General features: G+C 36.5%; 1 protein-coding gene across 1 annotated transcript; it reads right to left on the bottom strand.

Moving 5' to 3' along the window:
- Nucleotides 1-598: 598 nt before the first annotated feature.
- Nucleotides 599-7,697, bottom strand: prim1 (DNA primase subunit 1). The gene is made up of 13 exons (XM_015605947.3): nt 7,463-7,697; nt 5,646-5,803; nt 5,440-5,546; nt 5,267-5,340; nt 4,971-5,107; nt 4,054-4,112; nt 3,521-3,630; nt 3,240-3,331; nt 2,829-2,964; nt 2,637-2,706; nt 1,395-1,501; nt 1,134-1,232; nt 599-1,013 (listed from the first exon to the last, which is right to left on the bottom strand). The coding sequence occupies exons 1-13, from the start codon at nt 7,569-7,571 to the stop codon at nt 994-996; spliced, it is 1,278 nt and encodes a 425-aa protein (XP_015461433.1). The 5' UTR covers nt 7,572-7,697; the 3' UTR covers nt 599-993.
- Between the last annotated feature and the right edge of the window lie 16,616 nt (nt 7,698-24,313).

The following is a 24,313-nucleotide window of genomic DNA, read 5'->3' as shown; positions in this document are numbered from 1 at the left end:
TTTAAGTGGCCTCTTATTTTTTTGCCCTAGCTGTTAAAGATACACTTATCCATTTCAATTGGGTTAAAGGTTCAGAGATGGTGATATTAACCCCAAAATACAGCTTTTACAAATATCTAGAACTACACCCAATAATGTGTTCTGTTTTGTTGGAGTAACTGTCACTACTGTTAAGGGAAGAATTGCTGTAAGGATTTGTCTGCATTCAGCAACAAGAATGTTTTTGTGGTCTGGATGTTTGATCATCAATATTGAATGGAGCACCATCATTTCAGAGAACAGTTCCTCTGCTCTGCTGAAGAACTGGCAAAACACAGGCAAATTTGCTGTGTTGGCTTCATGCTTCTCTAAGGCAGGATGAACAAATATCTTATGCCTATTCCTCTATAAATGCTAGATATTTGACAGTCATATCAGGGATGAATATTGAGCAATGTGGACGGTACAGTGCTACCTGTGCATTCAACATTCACACAGTGTATAAACAACATCTCAGTAAGTTAAATTTTTTGGTCCAATATAACTCGTTATATAGTTTGTATTAACTTCATAAACATAATTTGCCATTTCTATTCCACAATATACAAATTTCCAACAGTTATTAAACAAACATCTTTATTAACACATGTAAATATACAGTACAGTAACAATACTAAGTGATCAAAACAGTAACAAGTTTTAAAAAAATTAAGCAGGTTGAACAAGCCCAAAATAGAGTAATTATTTATTGTACAAAATCAGATGCTAGAAATTATGTACAAGCACTTGGAATGTACACTGCTTGGAATTTTACTGCTTTTCCCCAAATCCTTTTTATTCATCTTTTCTTAGTTTTAAACATGTTTGCTGGAAACCCCCCAAAAAGAAGTGCATTTAAACAGAGCTGAAAATCCACAATTTTCCTTTTATTCTCTCCAGGCCAAAAGGGATAATCTATTGAGACAGAAGCAACACATCTCTCTGGAATGATGTGTTTGGACCATCACTGACAGGTTAAAAGTCTTTCTGGAGATCTACAAAAAAAAAAAAAAAAAACATAAGACAGCAGAAACTTTGTCAGATTATAAAAGCTGAATAAAATCTGCATGAAATCAGATGAACTCTGGGAAAAGCGTGACTGATTCTTAACATACCGCTTTTCTTCAGCATATCTCCTTTCCTAGAGCGAGCCACAGAATCCAAAAACTGATCGAACAGTTTTATGTACTTGGCCAGGCTAGTACGCTTAAAATCTGTAAAGCACAAACATGATGCATGTAGTCAACAATAGAGAGAAATTTGCAGGAATCCATCACATGTAAAGGATGCTTTATATACTGCAGATGCTGCCTTGTTGAAGCACTCAATGTTTGGAAACATCTGGAGTGTTAAATGAATGTAAAGTACATGCTCACCTCTGATTTTACGCCGTTCTCCAGCTTCTATTTCATTCTCTTTATCCTTCGTATCGTCCTCCTCTTCTTCGTCAGGTCTGGGCTTGTCCAGCTCTTCACATATAAGGCTGTAGACATTGAGAGAGGGTTTTTATAGTCATTTCTTCATATGCTTCAGGATTAAGCACAACTTTTCAAATACAAGACTTTCTGAATGTTAATATTATTGACGCAAAATTTTCTCAGTCATAATGGAATCACTGACAGTTTTATCATCATTCAGGACATCTATTATTGCTTATTATTAAAGGTGAACTCTGGTGTACAGGTAAATCTCCGGGCATCGCAATAAAAGTCACAATTCAACAGTCGAGCATGAACGAACAGGATAGTTGAACAGATTGCAAAATTAAATCCTGGAAAATGCATGAATTTCAGCTGTTCTCCTTTAAATACTGTTTTTGGACTCAATACCCGTCTTCATTTGCTAATGCTAGACACCACATTAACCATTCCACGGACTGGGACAGCGTTAAAAGCTTCCCACAAGATTCATGCTAGTAGTACACATTTACAAATTTGAAACTTCGAATCAAACATTCAGCATAAAGAAGTGTGATTTCTACACTGGCTTTGATGGGAATATGCAATAGTGGACAAGATCTGTATTAGTTGAAAGAGAATCTGCAGGGTCTTGTGCCCTTGCACTAAAGCTGCAGCAACTCACAAAATAAGGAACATATGAATTAACCAACTCTCAGTTTTGGCCAAATTATTAGACAATGACAACATACAACTAACTGATCCTTATATCTCAATTATAAAGTGGATAATTTTACGAAGTAGAATATGAAGACAAAAGCTGGCATTATTAATTATTATGCCACAGTCAGTTCCAAACCTGCAATGTGATTGGCTGAGAGGTGTTCTATGAGTGCCATTATCAGCTGGTAATGCACTGTAACCGAAGCTCTCCATGTATTACTATGAAACATCCCGGGGTATTTATAACCAAACAGATCCGCACGGCAGTGCCAATATTACATGTTATAGCACTCCCTCTCGTGTAGTATCGCTTTAATACTAATTTAAGTTTCTATTTTTTATAAGAAATAATCTGGCATACAATGTCAGAATCCAGTTGGGCTGCAAGTCCATCTAATATTTCTGACATGGTTTTAAGAAAGTTACCCCTTTTGACTGACTAATAATAGAGAACAGGCAATATTAGTATGCATTAGAAATCAGATGCAGAACACTAACCTTATTGTAGGCACTTCAAAAGGGTCAAACTTGTCCAGATTTCTTAGGTCAATTGGCACAGAAATCCGGCCTAGAGATACAATTATAAATCATAAATGATACATTCATCCCGAGAACAATCAAACAGTTCAGGCAAGAGATATATATTATAAAAAATGAAATATACTTCAATAACTATAATAATTCTCTTACCTGTTTTAGGATGGACGCTGAATGGACTTTTCAGTAAATGGTTGACTCCTTTGCTGACGTTGACATCCAGGCGTGGGTAACAGTACTGTAGCATGATCTCCTTATCAAAGTACTGACCGCCTTTCTTACTGGTGGCCTGCTCCATTAGAAACATGTATGACCAAGTATTTTTAAACATTTTAAACATTCCAGTTATGTACGCTGCATTTAGGCCTGTCACAATAATTCAATTATCAAACTATTGTACAAAAAATAACATTCCAGCCTTAAAATTTGAATATTCTTTTAATAATTAAAGGTGTTTCGCTTTTTAAAAGGGTGCAATTGCATTATTATGCAGTTATATTATCCTTATATCAGTGGCATAATATGATTTTACAAACAACAAATTACTCTGACAGGCTCATTTACCCTTTTCTGATGCACCAGGGTCTTCAGCCTCTCCCAGCGCTTTGTTGGATTTTTCTCACTCTGATAATGAAGCAGCAGATCCTTTCTGACATGTACATTTATAACGTTAAAGAAACAGCACCACATTAAGCCCTTAGGGTTTCTGAAGTATTATTTTCTCCCATATTTCAAGGTTGCTCTACAGTCAGTTTACTTGACAGTAAACAAAGCATAGTGAACAATGTACTACAACACCAGACTAGTTAGCAAGGGAACCATTCCAGACACAGCACAAAGGATATCTTCTGGCAGCAGGTTGAGTACTTTGTCTACGCCCTCCTTGCTGCTTAGCAGCTCCTGTCCCACAATGGCGTACTGAAGGAAGTAATGCTCCACCACTGAGAGAGACTGGCTGTTTAACAGAAAATGATACACATTAGAAGCAGAATCAAAAGTAAATAGACTATTTAGGTACATTTAAATGTATAAACACGTTTAAAGGATATTTTAAACGCTGGTTAACGCAAGATTTCAGAATATTGCCTGATGATGCAAATAGTAGAGAAGGCTAAAAAAAAAAAAAGCTTTTTTGAACAAATAATCGATTATGTTTGCATGCATATGCAGACTGAAAAACTAAAAGAAATCAGAATAAGAGAATACATGTTATGAATAGATTATTGTGAATGTAAATGTGCTCAATGGTTTGCACTGATGGCATCCATAGCCAGTAAGTGTTGGCATTCAGAAAAGCACTAGCACAAAAAGTATATATATAATAAGGTTATTGCCTTGCTAGAATAAACCAGTCTTTCTAACGAAAGTCTTCCTTTACCTGATGAAGGGATGAATTGGATCGGACAGCACAACTTTCTTCACTGTCTCCTCGCCACCCTAAACATATGCATGCAAAGTCAGTTTTTGGAACAATGTCCATTTTAAACAAATCCTTATCAATTCCAGAACTAAAGAAACCTCTTTAATAAAAATATTACTTCTAAACATCCATCAGGAAAAGTTAGAATAGATAAGAAATTTAATATTTAGCAACAACAGGGACAAAATATTGCAAATATACTGTAATAAGGTCATGTGGGTGCCAGCAAGCAAACATTTACTTTGTAAGTATTTATTTTGATTATTTACAACAAATTGAAAGTGTTTAACTAAAGATTTAGTGGAGCCAAACATGTATTAACTGTGTAGAAGAACTATGTTGGATTGGTACAGTTCTAAAATCTACTTGTTTTTAGCATATCCCAAGCTGCTGTAAAATGTGAACTAGTATATAGTCATTGTCCAATGAAAAACATGTTAATCTTAATTTTTGACAATTTTTAGTTTACTACTTAATTTGAACACACAAACTGTGCCTTACATTGTGTCAACATTTCTTTATGATTGGACCAAGAGAAATTCTCTAAAATGCCCTGACATAACATATTTTTACATTGACTTCCATTAAAAGTTAAGATGGTTTTATCTGCTTTTTTGGAGAAACATGTTTTTCATTGGACAGCAACAGTAAACATTACACAATCATTGACAAATTACAAGTACATGTTTTAACTGCAGTTTGTGTGGATCAATCTTTGACCCTTTGTGTTTCTGTATTCTATAAACACACATCTTGGGATGTATTATTCAACACATACTACCCTGCTTACTGTTTATGCTATAATTGATGTATAATTGATATGGTTTTAATGCTGAGATGTAAGTATTGTTTTTTTTTTTTTTTTTTTTTCTCACCTTGACTAAACTGAGGTACTCTGCCACAGCGGAACGAGCAGCAACTGAGAGCTTCCTGGCAGCTTCATCACACACCCAACAGTGAACGCCTCTCCTGCCAGAGTACACCCAGAGGAGGTGCTGGAAGCCAAAATCCTCTAATCCACAAAAACATAAAATATACATTGTGTAGAATTGTTTTTCCACGTCACAACTACAGAGACAGTTCTGCTTTACTTGTTGTATGGTATGAGAATGTGTGCAGTACATTAGATAGTAGTGTTTAGCCTATAAGACAAAGAAAAGACAACTTTTACCTCTCAGTGCTCGGTCTAGAATTCGAATGGCAATGGTCATCAGTGTCCAGCACTTACTGCAAATATCTGCAGCACTGAAAATAAAAGTAAATAAATTAAATACCATATAAACACACAGTAAAAGTTATAAAGAAAAAGGTTTTTCATATAAAATAGTAGGTAGGCTGAGGTACCTGCAGCAGCTTCTGACATCATCATAGTCAGTCATATCAATATCAAACACCAGCTCCTTTTCCAGGGCCTGAAACGTTCCAGATTTCACCGTGTTGTGTTGACTGGGCTGTCAGTCACAGAAACACACAGAGAGTAAGATAGAATAATTACACATGCTTAACAACAGGACATTGCACATAGTGAAAGAATCATTAAGTCTCCTCACCCTGTGGCTGTAGACAGCTCCGATGTCGATCTTGTAGGGGTTCATTTTCTGCATCTCTTTCTCCAGTTCGTTCTGTGTGCTGAAAGACTGGTATCTAACATAGATATCATCTTTCAGGGTGAACGAGAACTCACGGTTCTGGAAGTAGTTCTTGGTCACTGGTGAATAGAACATTCACAGTGTTAAGATATAAAGAATGAACTATTAGCTAGACGGGTTATGTAATATGGGATAAGCATGATACTTCTTTGATATTTCTTTCTATTAAATACGCTTATTCAAAGAATCTTAATATAGCATTACAAACGTACAAATAATGACCAAATATTTTGTGGACACCGCTTTGAATGAATTTAACTGCTTTGGCCTAAAAGAACCCAAGGTGACATATCACAGACCCTTTAAAAGGTGTGAAAAGTTTATTACAGAACTTTGTCCTAAATCATGAAGTCCCATAAAGTGACATCTACTAAACATCCTGAGAGAATCATTACAGGACAGTGTGTGAATCTGTGTTCGTTTAAGTGACCTTATTTACAGAATGTAGGTGTACTGGGTTAGTCCTTAAGATAAAAGCAGCTATTTATAAAAGTGTATGTTTTGCTTTTACTGATCTGTTCCAACAAGTTTAACAATTCAATTGCTTTAATTTTTTTTTTTTTATGTTCTATATGACTAGTTCTGATAAGATTTCAAGAACAAAATGTTAAAATACATGTTATGAAATTGCTGTTGTGTCATTTTTGTTACATCAAAATTTAACCCAAAAAAAACATTGTCATGTTCCCACAAAAAGACAAATACTCACTAATTTTATCTTACTCGGTTTTAAATTTGGCTTTAATATGAAAAAAAAAAAAAGACTGTTAATAGAATAAGCCTGTCTGATGCGAATAAACATAAACCTATTGGCACTATGTCGTAGATCTGTGTGCCCAGGCATGATGGTGCTCCATCCTGTACTTTTGGGATGAGGTGGAGTGGTGACCATCCACCATCCTGATCTCACTAAAGCTGCTGTCACTGGATGCAATCAACCATCAGAGCAATACTCTGAAATGTAGTAACGTTAGAAAGTTTCAAAGTAAAGAATGAAAGAAGGAGACCATTTAAAATTGTGAGTTTCTTTGATTTTACCGAATTGAAAACCTCTGAAGTATAATCAAGTGGAAGATGGATGATCACAAGCCATCAAACCAAGCTGAACTTCTTGAATTTTTGCACCAGGAGTGGCATAATGTTATCCAAAAGCAGTGTGTAAGACTGGTGGAGGAGAACATGCCAAGATGCATGAAACCTTGGATTAAAAACACAGGTTTATTCTACCAAATATTGATTTTTGAACTCTTAAAACTTGTTTTCTTTGCATTATTTGAGGTCTGAAAGCTCTGCACATTTTTTTTTTAATTCAGTCATTTCTCACTTTCTGAAAATAAAAATACAGAGAGACAATTTTACATTTGGGACCCAGCCTTTGTCTACACTGCTCAATGAACAACGAGATAAGAGTTTTGCAACAAAAAGCTGGGTTATTAAGAACAGACTTAATGAGCCAGTAGTTCACATTATAAAGTTAAAAGAGAGGAGCAGCTTTTTAGTTTCTGAACTTCACTTTCTTGCCTCTAAGCTGCAGCCAAAGAGTGTTTATGTTATATTTACAGCGTTGTTAGTTTAGGACTAGACACTACTCTTATTCGGCTTAGAAAGGCAGTCGGTCAGTTACTCTATCTAGTAAGTAGGTTAGTTTGCGTAAACTAGTTATCCTACTGGTGATCCTCACTGAGATTATATTAAATTATAAAGATTAATGTACTCACCACCTCCGTAGCTCAGCCACCGGTAATACTGTGAGAAGGGGAAGAGCCGGCGGTAATAGAGCGGCAGTAGATCAGGTAAACAGGCAGGATCATAGTCTGAGTTTGACATTATTATTATTTATATGTTAAAGCCGCTGTCACTGCTCTAGCTGTATCTGTAGTACACACTGCAAACCTGAATCCGAGCGCAGCGCGGGAAACCCGGGGAAATGACGAAGCGCCTCCCTCGCCTGTCCCGCCCGGAGTCCCGACCGCTTCAGCTCAGGAGGATCTGCTGCCCTCTGGAGTCCTGGCTGACATCAACAGCCATGTCTGAGTTTCTCTGCAGTTATTATAAAAGCTATGAACATATAACATTTCTATATAAAACAGGAGTATTAATTGGGTAAAAAAAATCTGACACAATAAAAAAAACTCTTGAAACGTTCTTGAAAGCTTTTGCTATTTATATTTTTTATTTTGTTCATACCAAATCAAAGACTTCATAAGTTTATTTAGTTTCTATTTATGAAACTATAATACTTAAATTATTTTATTCTTATTTTGTTACAGAGTAGCATATTCTTGAAATTAGTTTAATCATTGTCAGTGTTTTGTCATGTCACCAAATATATTTTCACAAAAATACCCTGAAATATTGTGATATAATCTTAGGGTCGTATCGCCCACCCCTAGTATAAATGATTTAATATCTAATGTAACCTGACAATAGCAGTGTGTGTACTAATCTTAATTTACAAAAGATGGTAGGTTAACTAAGCTAACTACCTAGGTTACCTAGTGTAAAATAGAGCCTTTTTTGTAAATAAATAATACAACACAGAGATAAGAAGAAGCTCTAAATAATCATAAATTAGCTGATTTACCCACTGTTTAGTTTTGTCAGATTTCTTTATTTGTTTTTGCTCCACAGTTCCTTGTACATTCAACTACGGGCATGAAGGGGAAATAACCTCAATAAATTAGTTGCAATCTTGTAAATAGTGGATCTTGTAAATACCCTGGACGATGTTCAATATATACAGAGTGATGATAAATGTTGAGATGCCTTAAGATGTGTGAGAGTGTCACACTTTGGTATTTTAAACAAGCTTTCAGTCTTTTCAAATTTTCTAATGTATGGTTGGATTAAATTGTGAGATTTTTTGTGATTATTTGTTGTGCAGGGCCATACTGGGACAGTGGTTCAGGGCAGAAATGCTGACAGCCCACACACATTCAGTCTGCCCCCCTATTAATTACCACCCAACAAACTTTTTTTTTTTTTTTTGCACACCACTGTAACCTTATTATGGACCCTAAGACGTGCAAGAGAAATGCTAATTTCTGTCACTCACTCCACATAAGTTCTCTACACTATATTGGCAAAAGTATTGGGACACTTGCACATTCACTGTTATTTAGCCTACACCAATTCATGTTAGTAAATATGATATTAAGTCATTTATTACTTTCGTATTATATTGGAGAATCCTTGGTCAACTCTTCAATGCTTTAACCTTCATATACATTTCCATGTACATAGTTTTGACCCTGGTAGCAAAGAACAGTGAATATACATTTATTGGTACCACTTTAAAATAAGACTACCTTTATAAAGGGTTTACAATTAGTATTATTATCAATGGTTACTAATAAGGTTGTAAATGCTTTAAAAAATCATTAATAATCAGTTATAACACATATGTCAGGGTTTCCCCCAGGATTTCCTTGAAGGTGCGGTGGCAGGACCCCCCGGTTGGGAACCGATAATTTATATCACGTTAATGATATCACGATATAACACAATTACACATGTTTCCAGTTATTTTCTTTATTTCCAACTGTCACTGAAAAATGCCCACTTAAAACAAAAAGTTGCAAAAAGTAGGTTTCTTTAAAATAAATCCTTATTGTTCTTTTTTCAGATACGGTAAACGTAAAAGTGTGCAACACAAAATGTTAAATTATACATAACAGAGGAGAAAGGGCACAACAGAATATATATGTATTATTTATTCGCTCTTATCTGTATTAGGTATTTTAAATGTGAGAATGAGTAAATAAAATAAAAAATATTATTGAATTTAATTAAAAATTGTGCTTATTAAAACAGACAAATAATATCTTTAATCTTTAATTTAATTACAATAAAATGTTTACTGGACCGTGAAAACAAATGCATCACAGAGCTGTTCTAGGGTGCCTCTATTCTAGGGCCCTACATCCTTGCTTTATGACAGCTCCAGAAACAGAAACATAGCGTGATTTTCACTCCACCAGGTGAGTGAGCCTGAGTGGACACCTGCGTAAGTTGAAGCTGTTTAATCACTGTTTAATTCATCTCTCTCTCGCGCGCGCGCATTATGTTTCAGTCTCTCTCTCTCTCTCTCTCTCTCTCTCTCTCTCTCTCTCTCTCTCTCTCTCTCTCTCTCTCTCTCTCGCATTATGTTTCAGTCTCTCTCTCTCTCTCTCTCTCTCTCTCTCTCTCGCATTATGTTTCAGTCTCTCTCTCTCGCTATTTACAGGCGCGCTCTCGCTCTCTTCTCTCTCTCTCTCTCGCGTTATGTTTCAGTCTCTCTCTCTCGCTGTGTCCTATACTCACACTCTCTCTACCGATTTCCACCCCCGAAGGGGCAACGCTGATCAAGCGCGGGAAAAACGCCGGGCTCCGAATTTTCACGAAGGGTGGCGGGGAAGAACGAAGGCGTGGCGGACCGCCGCACTGAAATGAACGTGGCGGAAACCCTGTATGTAGAAAGGGCAACAATGACCTGTTGTTTGTCAAATAGTAAACCCACATCCTTCTATAGTGTTGCCCTTTCTACGTATGTGCTATAACTGATTATTAATTATTTTTAAGGCATTTACAACCTAATTTGTAACCATTAATAAACTTATTGTAAACCAATTATAAACCCTTTATAAAGCTAGTCTTATTTTAAAGTGGTACCCATTTATTTTTTGGTTGCATTACATATTTTAAGGTTGATGATAGAGGGGTTTCTGCTTTTAGTTAAAAGGTGTCTCTCACACATAATAATCTTAATATTAATATTTATCATTTAAATGTCCCTTCTACATGGTATAGAAGAGAATGCAAACAAGATGCATTAGCCACAGAATTGGTAATCTGTAATATGGGTAATGTGGGTAATCTATATTTGCTTATTCAGACCTTTAGAGCTCCTATTACATGTACAATATACTTCAAGTCTATTAAAAATTATGACATACTTAAATCTACTTACGTTCGCAGAATATATACAAAAAAGCACTCAAAAGCACAACCTATTGTATTTTAATATATCTTAATTACCATTGAAATATACTGAAGCTGCCGTAAGTTCTTCCAAAATAGTACATTTAGTATGTATTTAAGTACGTATTCATTTTAATGCTAAAATATACTTTTACTATATACTTTTAGAAAATATACTTATATGCATTTTTCTTTAACAAGGATCTCTATTGTAAAAAAAAAAAAGGATTATCAGGCTTAAGTAATATATTGAGCTCCATGTATAAATAAAAGAGACTACGACAAACCAGTAGCAATGTTGCTGTTTCATGTGCAGCTCTGCATTTCAATCACTAGAGGTCAGAGTTTAGTAAAGAAAAGCCTCTCCTGGTCCTTTTTATGGCCTTCTCCTCTTTCTTCTGCCAACCTGCAGTGCAGTGGTTGTAGACACTGGAGTAGCATCAGTAGTGGGGATGTCTGTGACTCCCTGTGAGCAAGTCTCACTCTGTGTGTGTGGTGTGTGTGTTTGGAGAGATGAGTCATGCGTTTCCATAGGGATCATACATCGCTAGCTTTTCTCACATCGCCTCCCTCCCATTGCTCTACACTGATGAGGAGACCTGTGTGTAAACTATGCTCACAAACACTGTGATCTCTCTGTTGTCCTCCTTTTTACAAAGTAATTGTGGTGTTAAAAATCTGACTAACTGCAGTGTCTGTTTCGAGACCTCTAGTACATTTAATAACCTTTAAGCTATCACACTGTTCACTTTCCAAAAAAATCATTCTATAGCATTGGTTATCTCTTTAAGGCTAAACTACACACAGATTGTACACACAGATCCTGCACACTGGTAGGTTGCTGGAATGAATCTGGTTCCATAAATGCTTGATGAAGGCAATAACTGTCGTATTTTTCGCACTATAAGGCGCACCAGATTATAACCCACACTATCAATAAATGTCTATTTTTATAATAAATAATAAATGTCTCTTTTAATACATAAGGCGCATTAAATTATAAGGCTAATTCAGCAGGTGGCGAGACCTGTAAAGCTAAGTTTAGTTAAGTAAACAAAACTGTATTTCTTAAAAAAAATAACAATTTCAGACGAGACAAGTCAACGAGCACTGGTTGTTAATCTACACAGATTTCTCTCTTAAAAACTGTTTATTTGGGTGAGTTAAACACTTCCGTTTATTTACAGTAAGCTTAGATTCACAGATTTCCACTAAAGCTAAAGCATTAGCATTATCGGCTAACCACTAGCGGTTAGCAGCTAATGCTACCCAACAGCGCTACACTGAGGAACCCTGAGTGTTCCGATAAGCCAGGGCGATATTTGCTTATTTATTTGTCCCACATTGCCTGTTTTAACACGGTAAACGTGCAGGCTACAGTCTAATATAACATTACTCACCTCTGAACAGGTAAAAGAACTAGCGCTGTGATGAGCCGCTAATGCTAATGTGCTGCTTCAGCAGTGCTAGCCGGGGTTAGCAGCAGGCTACAAACCGATAATACTCACCTCTGAACGGCCAAATCAGCTAATGCTAATATTGCTGTAGAACTAAACTGAAACTCTTTTATAACGCTGTACTTTAGCGGATTATCTTTACTGCTGCTTTCAACCTGACTGGTAAATTTCATGCATAAGGTGAACTGATGATTTTTGGGAAAATTAAAGGATTTTAAGTGCGCCTTATAGTGCAAAAATTACGCTAAGCTATATGGAGGCAACCGGGCAGGCCAAGGAAGTGTCGCTATATGGAGGAGGCATTATTGTAAAGCCCTTGCTGTGTGTGGGTGAGCATTATCCTGATGAACAATGCCAGTTTGATATATCTGGCTGCAAAATTACGTGCTCATTTCACTGAGCTGTTAGTGTTTCTTGTATCACTACTAGGGGTGTCCCACTGTCAGATATATAGTAATATAACTATGTCAAATGTAATAAAGCACGCTCTGGAATTTAATAATATTATAAAAATGAAAATGACATGCGTACATACAAATTTACATTAGTTAGTAGAGAACTGGGTTATTGATGACAGGGTTAAAGGTAATAAACACTGCCTTCCCACAGAAAAAAAATCCACAAGTTCTATCTGTTTTTGAGCCTTGTCACATTTCCACCCCTTAACAAACACTACTGTTTACGATCAATGTTTTTACTTTACTACATATATATAGTGGTAGTAATGTCATGGCTGATCAGTGCATGTTGTCTATTTCACAGTTAGCAGCATTCAATAGTGTGTTTGTTAGTAAAATGTATAAATGATCAAAAACAGGGATTTTATAAATATGAAATGTTCTTTTTGGTCTACACTCCCATGTTTTGCATAACAATCTAACAATTTTTGATTGATTTGTTTTGAGAGACATGTGTGACCAGTTATCAGTTGGGACCCTTTGACACTAGTTACGGTGGCCGAGAAAGCCCAGCGCAGTGCAAATTGAAAAGCGCTGCAAAAGCACAAAACACATCCATCAAAATTACAACACAGGCGCAGCAAATAGAAAAACGCGCTGCAAAAAGAAAAACATGTTGCAAATAGAAAAACGAGCTGCAAATACAACCACAACACAAACGGAAGTGAGTCACAACACAACAGAATTTTCCCGGGGGACCTTAAAAGGACCTTAAAAATTTCATTCACATATTGCTCTAAAAGTCTTAACACATGATTACAAATAGGGATCAATATTTTTCATTCATATTTTCTTTCTCATATATGTTTTAGAGCATATGAACCGTATTAGTTATGCAGTGGTATAATACAGGAGTCAAAGGGTCGCATGTCTCAAGAGAGGGATGGAGAATGAACCTTTATAGAGTGGTGCTTACTGTTCCATTTCCCTGAACACTCCGCTCCTAGAGGCTCTCATCCAATAAGAGTCCTCCCTCACACTCCCAAAGAGGACCTCACTGAGAGCACTTGTGAGTTGGAACGACGAGCACATTTTCCCCACTCACTAAAGATCTGTCTCTAATAGGTGCTTTTGATAATTAACTAGTTTGATTTGGTCAGTGTGCTTACAGTAGATATAAGGTAATGGCCTTTACTGAATAGAGTGAATACTCCGTACTTCAGCTAATTGAATTTACGGGTTTTGTTATTGTGTATATTTCCACAAATGCAGCAAATCAACGTAAGTACGCGCTGTGTTGTACCATCAGCTTCGTTTTGGACTGAACTGCAATTGGCTGAGGAGCCAAACACAAGCCTTAGATCTATACACAAAAAAAAGGCAGAACATCAGCTGGATTGGTGTTAAGTGTGCCAGCACTGGACTCCAGTGGAGAACCCTTGTGGCCTAAATGTATTGTGCCAGCTGTCAAATATATATTGGAAAGAGTAATACTGGTCTACTCTTTTCTATTGCTTGGTCTGGATCCCATGTTCTTCCAAGCTAAGGAACATAAAGCTACAGCCTGCAGTGACAACTGAGTGCTGCCAGTTGTGTGGCAACAATTTGGGGAAAGCTTTTTCCTGTTCCAGCATGTCCCCTTCAGGACAAAGATTTGCCAAGTTCGGAAGCTATTTGGAAAAGTTGACTACTCTGATGTATAGCAACATTATGTTGCATACCATTTACTATGAATGTTGAAGCTGGTAAGGACATCACACCCCTTTTGATGGTGTTCCAGTTAAACATTCCAAGTTTTTCATTAGGATTTTACCACAACTGGTTTGACAGATATTTACCAGTATTTAGTTTTTTTTTGTTGGTCATTCCAGTCAAAGTAATTCTCTCTTTTATGACATAGGTTATCACTGTTAGCAATGATAGCAGACCCCATTGATGACAAAACACCATTAAAACATGTCCACAGACAGAAGTTGGACAGTACTTTGAGTACAACTTATTTAATTAGGCACAAAAACATATAAGTGGTGATAAACTTTATAAGTCTTCTTTTTTCACTACTGTTGCTGTGCAGTGCTGCCATCTTGGACTCTGTCCTCAAGGTACTGGAGGAAATCTGACCTTGCTCTTCCTACTTTAACCTAGGAAATCCTGACATCCGAGTTCAAATTGAAGATAGCATTAATGTGGCCTGGCCAACATCCTGCTGGAAATGATGGCCCAGAAGTGTGCCAAACTCATTCTTATTGTTTTTTTTTATCTCTTAATTTACTGTGAGTAGAGCCATCTTTAATTGCTCATTAGTAGCAGAGCATATATACATTAATACCTCCCTGTAATACCTACTTGTAATAATTACTTGTTACACTTGCCTTGAATAGTGTTAAAATCCTGTAATAGGGGAAAGACACACTGAAAGAACCTGAAAGAAAAAAAAGAAACATAAAGCTTTGTTAATTTAATTGTGTACACATAACTAATTTACTTACTGGTATTTATAGAAGGATAGAAGGCCTAAGATTCAACTGATTGTTAAAGCTCTGTCATCTTTTACCTTTGTGGGTTAGCGCAACTTAAAGGAAATTAAATGGTAAACCTATCCAGTGACTTTGTGTCTTCCTGCACAGGGGTTCAGCAAATCAATAATGTCACATTTAGTTTACTTGTTCTTAAACTTCAGTTAAAAAAGTTTAATTAATTTCGTAATGATACTTTGAATCACATAAATTTACTCCAGAATTTTTATTCAAAATAGATTTTTGTACAAATTAATTCATATATTTAATTTAATTTAAACTGTTGTTTACATGACCTTTTGTAAACTCATTTTTATGTAATATTGCTATTATTAGTTGGAATTTTGTTTGTTCCATCCTAGAACACCTTAAAATACCCACAGACAATTCACTTTCCTCTCAAAAGGCTAAAGAGTGGAAAATATTCACACACACATTGTTTGCGAGGGAGAAAATAATCAAAGCTGTGGACTCTTTATGATAGGTGTGTTGAGTGTTCAACATGTTTATCACCAGTGTGTTTACTTAATCCACCATTCCAAAAATAGTGTGATAATGTCCAGACTTCTAACAATGGGTGTTTATTGTGGGGCAGGACAGAGGTGCAGTTAAGGGACTGCAGGTTATCTGAGTGTCGAGGGGCGCTGTGGCAGAGGCCAGTGTGGTGGGCCATCGCCCTTGGAGCCCCTTCGCTCCAGGTCACAACAGCCTATTGTTCAGCCTTCCTGCTCCTGCAGTAGTATCCTCGGCACGGGGGCGGAATGCTCTCTTCCTCAGTGGAAAATCCCCATGCTCGGCTTTTGCTTTATGAGCACTTCCGTAGAACCAGGCAATGAAGCTTCCTTCATAAACAGCTGCTGGAGCTTGCCTCCTTAACTTCCTGCTGCACCAGCAAGTACCGTCTCTATGTAGAGGTACCAGGCAAGCTTTTAGAAGAGACATTTTGCGCCCATTTACACATAACAAATATATATCCACTGGTGGATATTCATTAGCCCCTCTTGCCCAAATAAACATGTAGCCCCAAGAAAACTATTAAGGGTTATTGTTGTTCTTTTAATTGATGAATTAAATGTGTTTTTGTTTAAAATCTTTGAGGCATAAAAGGTTAAGATATTAAATATAATTCTCAAGTGTTAAATGTTGTTTTTGATTGGCTATATTTAGCTGTCAGTCACTACTAGACAGACATGTTTAAGTCTGTATTGGTAAGTATGCTAGTCCAGTACTTAGTCCAGTCTCACTACTGTGTTGAGAAACGGATTTAATCTTAGAATAGAACTCACCTGTTGATTGGTGTTGTGTCTGGGGGGGGCGGGGCAAGTGAGGACAGTGGAGACAGAAAGATAAGGAGAAGTGAAGCTGCTATGTGTTGTAAATGTAACGTAAAAACTATGGCTGTCAACGGTAAAGCGTTAACGCACACAATAAATTTAAAATCATTAACATGTTTTTATTTTTTTACACACATCAACACAGCGTGTACTGATGTTGATTTGCTGCATTTGTGGAAATATACAGGTTTTTATTTTTTTACTTACATCTCTAAGTTTGACCCCAACTTCCGCAATAATCTGCCCTATCCCTATGCTGCTGGTCAACCTGGCGCTCGTGGACCTGCTGCACTATATCATTAAACACCATGGCAGGGATCAGCCAATAACACCACCGAGCCGCCACAAAACCCTTCGAGGGCAGCAGCGAACGGAGGAAGTGTGTGACCATGTGGATCCTGCGCACATGGGCCACGTCTGCACTAGCTTTGGGGATAAGCATGTGTTACACATATGCATGGTGTAGGGGTGTACCCACATCCGAATTCTACACCTACAACTCATTGGGTCGGTACTGTACATCCTGCCGTCCGCTTAGTGAGGATGCTTGAAATTCATAAATCCTTACAACCAGGCTGAGATGTTTACAATACAGTAAAAAACTATTTATTATGCATTCTTTATTCCAGCACCTCACCTTGGTTTTATCTTCCCAACATTCAAGTGTATACTAGTATTTTAATTTATACCACTTAAATAAATCATATAAAGGCATTGAACATTTTTTACATTCATTCTTTTATTTAAATTTAAATAACCACTATAAAAACTTGCGTCTTAAGAAGAACAAGTGTGATTAATTGCAGTTAATCACAGAACATTGTTGTGATTAATCAGATTATTTTTTTAATCGATTAACACCACTAGTAAAAAATTAAGAGATCACTTAAGTTTCTCAATCAGTTTCTCTGATTTTGCTATTTATAGGTATATGTTTGAGTAAAAGGAACATTGTTGTTTTATTCTATAAACTACGGACAACATTTGTCCCAAACTCCCAATAAAATATTCATTTACAGCATTTATTTGCAGAAAATGAGAAATGGCTGAAATAACAAAAAAGATGCAGAGCTTTCAGACCTTAAATAATGCAAAGAAAACAAGTTCACATTCATAAAGATTTAGGATGTCAGAAATCAATATTTGGTGGGATAACCCCGTTTTTTAACCACAGTTTTCATGCATCTTGGCATGTTCTCCTCCACCAGTCTTACACACTGCTTTTGAATAACTCAAAAAATACAATCAGTTCAGCTTGGTTTGATGGCTTGTGATCATCCATCTTCCTCTTGATTATATTCCAGAGGTTTTCAATTTGATAAAATCAAAGAAACTCATCTTTGTAAGTGGTCTCTTATTTTTTTCCAAAGCTGTATATAATTCATTGTAAAGTCAGAGGCACCAGTTTTCAACGTAAGAACCTGCACAGTCTACTGATCTTTCAGACAGTGAGAGACAATGAAACTTCTCCTCAGATTAAAGAGTTTAGTCTGGGCGTGAAGCTGTAATTTAGAACTAGGAAATTCTCACGTCTACGTTCAAATGGAATTCAGTATTATTGCACAGTGATTATTCAGAGAAACCACTTCAGAAATTACCTTTAAGCCTGTACCTTAATAATCACAACACAAATCTGCTTGTGCATATCAGTAAATCTGACTCTCTGAAAGAAAAACTCTCTGTGTGAATTGTGAACTGTGAGGAAATATTTGGTGAAGTTTACAGTACATATACAGCACCTTTTATACATATGCAAACATATTACAAAGTACATTATGAAATGAACGGTCAGTGCAAATATGATGTGTTTTATTCTTCGAAGGTTTAACTGCATAGTTGTGCAGTAAGCTATGATTATTAAGGTGGACTGAAGGTGTTGCTGAGAGCCTCTGGGTCAGAGGCAGAGCTTTTGTAATTCTGCAGCGGTAGATAAGTGTTTGCTCTGAAACGCTTTCATCTCCACATGGGGAGTGGAGACCAATCCTCACAGAAAGAGAGAGAGAGACCAGAAAGGTGTACATTAAATATTAAATTTGGCCCGCTCTTCTCTTTTGAATCTACAAAAGTAAATCTGTATTCATACTTCATACACACGCACACACACACACACACACACACACACTTAGAGACACTTAGACTGTTGCTATGACTACATTCCTCCTGCCATAAGGGCATTGTCTGACATGGAAAGAAGAAATAGAATACTCATGTTTTCATGTTTTCGCTCTCTCCCTCTTTTTTTCTCTCACTCAGTCTCTCTCTCTTTCATGTTCTTCATCTCTTTTATCGCAGGCTCTGCAGGGTAGTTGTGATCATGGTTGGGGCTCTCTGACCTTGAGTCAGGTCTGTTGGTGTAGTCGGAAACTCAATGGCCTATTGGTTAACACTGGCAGCTTCACAATAGTCTTCAACAGTGTATTACTCCTTCATCCCGATTCATCCACATTGAGTTATATCTTTACATGAATATAGAAGTTGCTCAGTGAAAGACACAGGCTTATTAAAATTTCAAATGCTGTTAGTTGCTATGTAACCTTCGTCTCAATGCTGCAATGCTGCACACAAATGTTATTTGGTCAATAAAAAATTGTGGGTTTACAATAACCTAAAATGACACATAATGTATTAAATATATTCTTATTTGTCCAATGTTTGCATATTTTTCAAAACAACATATTACCGCCCCAACTTTACCATAATTAATGCAACAGCCTATGATTGTATTTGAGGATTTTTTAATCCTCAAGGTAATACTGGTTTATGTCATAATCGTGAGGTCAGCTATAAGAGAGGAGAGGCATTTTCATGTTTGGGAATGTTTTAAAAATGTACTTGTGTATTTCTTGTGATCTTGTTTATATGGCTGTAGCACATCAGTAGAGGACTCTAGAGAACACTGGGAAAAAAGAAAAAGAAAGAAAAAGTAAGTAAAGCCTTTAAAATGACCTTAATTGATGCATTTAACCCTTGTGTGGTGTTCGGGTCTGTGGGACCCGTTTTCATTTTTCATCATATGATACTAAAAAAATATTTTTTCTAACTCAAACTCATTGGCATTGGCTCATTTTTTGTGAAAAACATATATCAAAACACATTTTTGAAAACACACACTGTACACCCCCAACACACACATTTATATTATATACAGTATGTTTGGCCAGGGGTTAATAGACATTGCTTTATTTGTAAATTTGAAACTAAACAAATTTTCTACTCATATTTTGAGTTTAATTCATTGGCAAATAAATCTAAAATGATTAACTCCTATATAAACTAAGTCTTGGGCATCTTTAGTACATTTATTCATTCTTTATCAAAGCCCCTTAATTCATTCTGGACCGCGGAAGAGTCAGAGCTTTGGACGGACAGGCCACAACCCCATTATCTTCTTCTTCTTAAACATTATCTTGACAAATTTAAAAACAAATTATTACTAACCACATTTAAAGAATCACCACCTATACATTTACTTTTCAAATAGCAATTAAATATTATTCATTTAAATACTTTATATTAACCAATACAAATAAAATACAAATGACTAGATGAGCAAAAGTAATATTGGCTGAAACCTGAAAGAAACCTGAAAGCCTAATCCCATATCACCCCTTGGCCCTACTACTTACCCCTAGGTAGGGGTGTCCCAATTCTTGTTAGACTGGAGTGGTAGGGGGAAATGATAGAACTTGTTATCCCTTCACACAGAGATTTTACAGATGCACAGTTCAAAGCTATGGGTATGAGAATCACTGGTACGAAAATCACAAATGTAAGTATTTTCCTTGTTAAAATGACAATTAGCACTATATTATCATAGTTTAATGTGTAGTTTCAATGTTTTATGGCCTGATTCTTCATAACAAGCATAAAATAAAAACTCTAGTAGTTTGTCTCAGTAGCTAACTAGCCAGCTAACTTACCCGTTCCACCTTAAATGGTGCAACAGAGGTGCAGGGCTGTAGATTTAAGGCAGAAAAAAGCTAATCAAAGCTAATTTCAGCTCCCCATCACAGAGGAAATTAAGGAATGGACAATAACAATTAATTTCTGCAACATTTCCCCTTTTTCTGATGACATACAATGTCCTAAACTAACTAGTTAACCATCAGCAGCTAGGTTACTGATCTTTAGTGCTCCTGATGATGTATCAGGTGCTTGATGGGTTGTCACAATTCTTAGGGGGAAGATTTTACCCCTTCCCGTTATAGCTCTGTTCCAAGGGGAAAGGGTACACTTAAAAAGAAGGGGTAGAGGTAAGTGTTAGGGCCAAGGGGTGACATGGGATTGGGCTTAAAATCTCCTGTTTTGTCTTTTACAGTCTTTATTTCTTTGTTTTTCTTCCCATCAGTAATGGATTACCGTTTTGTACAAATAATAGTGTTGATTATGTTGGCTTTCTTTAGCTGCTTTTCCCTGCAGACAGGATGCCTAACTGTTTCTGCAGTTTTAAAAGCGATTACACTATTCTCAGCGTATGAGTCAGACATCATCTCCAGAGAGAATGAAAGCAGAATTAGTAATACATAATAATGCTCAATATTGATCTCTCAGATCACTGCTCCACCTCTTAATCATAGAGCAAAATAATGAAAAATGCTCTGTAGGACAGTGAGAAGCATTGTGCTGAGCTTTACACTTCCTTAAAGAGAAAATGTTAGTGCTTTTTGAGTTACACAGCGTTTCATACAAGTAAAAAAGCTGTTTCTCAGCTCAACACAAAACACAAATGTGTAGCTTTTTTTTCGCAGAATGAGTCACACTACTACTGCAAATCATATGCTGTTTTGTCAGGCAGCATTTTTCAAAGAAAGAAAGCACACATTTAGTGATTTAAAGCAGCAGGATTTAGATTTGTACAGTGCACAGTAGCAGCCAGGTTGTCAAGAGGGGTTTTGAGGGAGGTTTCTTTTGGGTTTAAGTGCTTAAAGGTGGTTGAAGAAGAATGATTTTCATATTTTTATTTCCAGTTTTAAACAAGGATGCATTGAATAAGTCAAGCATCCATAGGGTCAGTTTCTCAGACGGGAATTAAGCCTTTTAAGCCGCCAATGAAGGAGTAGAACCATCTCAAGGAGAATCAGAAGAAATCATGAAGACAGCATGTGAGGTAAATATGAGTGTCACAGCTCCATATCTCCATATAATTTAAATATATTTCTAGACATTCCATCATTCCATATTTCCAACATTATCATCATTACTTCAGCAGCTTATGATATCTGTATGGAATTATTTATAGGTAACACTTGTTTTTGTCAAATGCACGTCAGCCATAAGAGAAACATGACATTTTGATGTGGGGGAAAGTGTATAATTTAATCATGTATTTCTTATGGAGTAGATTAATTCAGCATCATTACCATTTTGAACTGTTTTGGCAAAATGTATGCTATAAGCAAAAATTGCATAAATTTCTTCCTCTGCTGTGTATATTATTATTAAATGATTAAAGGAATTGGAAAAAATATGCGTTATATATATAACGCATATTTTTTAGTAGTGTTAGGAAATCCATGTACTGTGTTTTTTTTTTTTCAGAAAAAAGTTAAAATTGTCATTACTGCTTCACATTATTATCAACTAAATAGGTAATAAAATGATTGGAAATTTGAAAGTGTGTATTATAATCTCTTATTAAATTACAATAAGCCATTGTGATTCATTTTAGTCAAATTCATGCTGCTATACTGCAATAAACACAGTAATTGTAGATAGCCTCCACCCATTTATGGTTAAGGACACTGAAGCACTGGCAGAGCACCATGACCCAATTAGTTATTTAGCAGCCTGTATAAATCATGTTTTGCGCTCAGCTGCTTTGCTCACTTTGCTTCTGATAAAATGTGTGTGTAAACAGTCAACTCCCTATTAGGAGAACATAAGTGACTTAGAGTGTGTATAAGTACAAATGCACAATATTTTACTATGAATGCACATTTATGAAATTGAATAGATATAAGTTTATTCATCACTGTTATGTTGTTAAAAACAAACCAAAATAAAATATGTCTTAAAATTAACTCATTTTCACAGAAATAGATGCACTCAGAAGAAAGGGTCAGACTGTAAAGCGATTTGGAAGTAAGAAAAAGGTTACCAGGAACGGTAAATTATTAAACTCTAGACCAATATGGGCAAAATGTATTGAGCATCACATACAGTATTGCCCAGGAGGGGCTGTGAGTAAAAAAAATTTAATCAAGTGAACGATATAGCAGTTTCGTGCTCAGGTTTTTTTTTTTATTTGATTGAACGATTTGCTATTTGTGCTCGCAAATTCTTTAATTCATGCTCAAGATTTCTTTCATTCAAGCAAATGATTTCTTTAACTCAAACAAGCTATTTTCATGCTCACTAAGACAAGAAGCCTTTTGGGAAAGGAGAATTTTTCGCTCTTGACCTGTTACAGGGCTGCTGTGATGATAATTAGTTATCTACATGTATAACCTGCTGATAATTAATGCTCTAGTGTTACATTTAAATAATACAGTGTCCAGATTTCGCCTTAGTGGCAATTAATTGAACATAACTTCAACTTGATATGGATATATATGGTTATATATACACAGACAGTTATCCTGCATCAGTAAAATTTTTGTTTCCTTTATTCATGACTGTAATTGACTGTATTGCTCCACGGTGTACCGCGCCCTCTCCACACATGGGACAAGTCTTACTGTGGGGGAGATGCCACCAATACGACAAAATCTGCACACTGTATTCAGCAGGTTATAACTATATCTATCTGCTAATAATAACGCAGCTCACGAGCGAAAAAAGCTTCTTTCCGTCCTAGACTCTTGTTGTAGTGTGCAAGCTAAATCATTCGCTCGAATTGAAGAAATTGGCAGCACAAAGTGCAAATCATTAACTCGAATTAAGAAAACGTGAGCACAAACTGCTATATTGTTCACTCAATTTATTTATTTTTTTATCCACTGCCCCTCCCGGGCTCCGTATAATGTAAAAAAATAAAGTGTATCACATGGTGTTGTAGAGGTTCCTCCTAATGGTGCCATGCAATAATCCATCCAATCAGCTTGAATTTTCTCACCACAGTTCCTCCTGATGTTGAGGTAGGGGTGAAGTGTTGATAACGTCACACACATTTACAATTGTGGATAGGTCTGGCGATGTGATTGGTCATAGCATAGTATCCATGTCTTCTAGACAAGCTCTTTAGATGGCAGCAGTATGTGGACAAGCATTGTCTTGTTAAAACAGCAATAAAGACTACAAAATTGGACCCAACACTGTCACAACAAGTCTAGATGTGTATCACGTTGACCATGGAGCCGCCACAGAGATTTATTTGTTGGTTGTCTCTTCTTAGACAAAAGCTTAACTCATCAATGAAGATGACCCACTGCCATTCTTGCTATTCTAACTTTGGAAGATGCATGTATGTTTGATTAACTGTGGCAGTGCCATTAAGTACATTAAATTATATACATAACTGTGTGCAAGCAAAATAATGTCAATTTTATCAAACAATTCATTTAATTAAAGTGAAAACACTGTTTTATTGCTAATACACCAGTCAAATGCTTATGTTACCACAACAGTAATACAAGGTTGTTTAACAATAGACCCATACAAACAAGACTCCAAACTATTCCTCCATTAATACATACACCTCTAACCCCAACATTTCCCCCAGTACACCCCCCCACAACTGCTCACAGCCTCTCCAGCTGAGCCCCTGATGCCATAGACATCATAGACAGCTAATTAAACAGCCAAACATGAGCATCCATCATCAACGTACCCCCAGGGCATCTTCATCAACATGCCCCCGCAGTACGAGAGCGTGTACGAGAGTGTATGAGTGTGTGTGTGTATATGTGTATGTGTGCTGGGGGAAGGGTGTGCCTTTAGAGTGGGGGAGCTCAGAGGCGTCCCCGT

The sequence above is a fragment of the Astyanax mexicanus genome, chromosome 13, assembly GCF_023375975.1.
Source record: "Astyanax mexicanus isolate ESR-SI-001 chromosome 13, AstMex3_surface, whole genome shotgun sequence".
In the NCBI taxonomy this organism is placed as follows: domain Eukaryota; kingdom Metazoa; phylum Chordata; class Actinopteri; order Characiformes; family Acestrorhamphidae; genus Astyanax; species Astyanax mexicanus.
The sequence above is the reverse complement of the archived record's forward strand: the minus strand, read 5'-3'. Positions and strand labels throughout refer to the sequence as shown.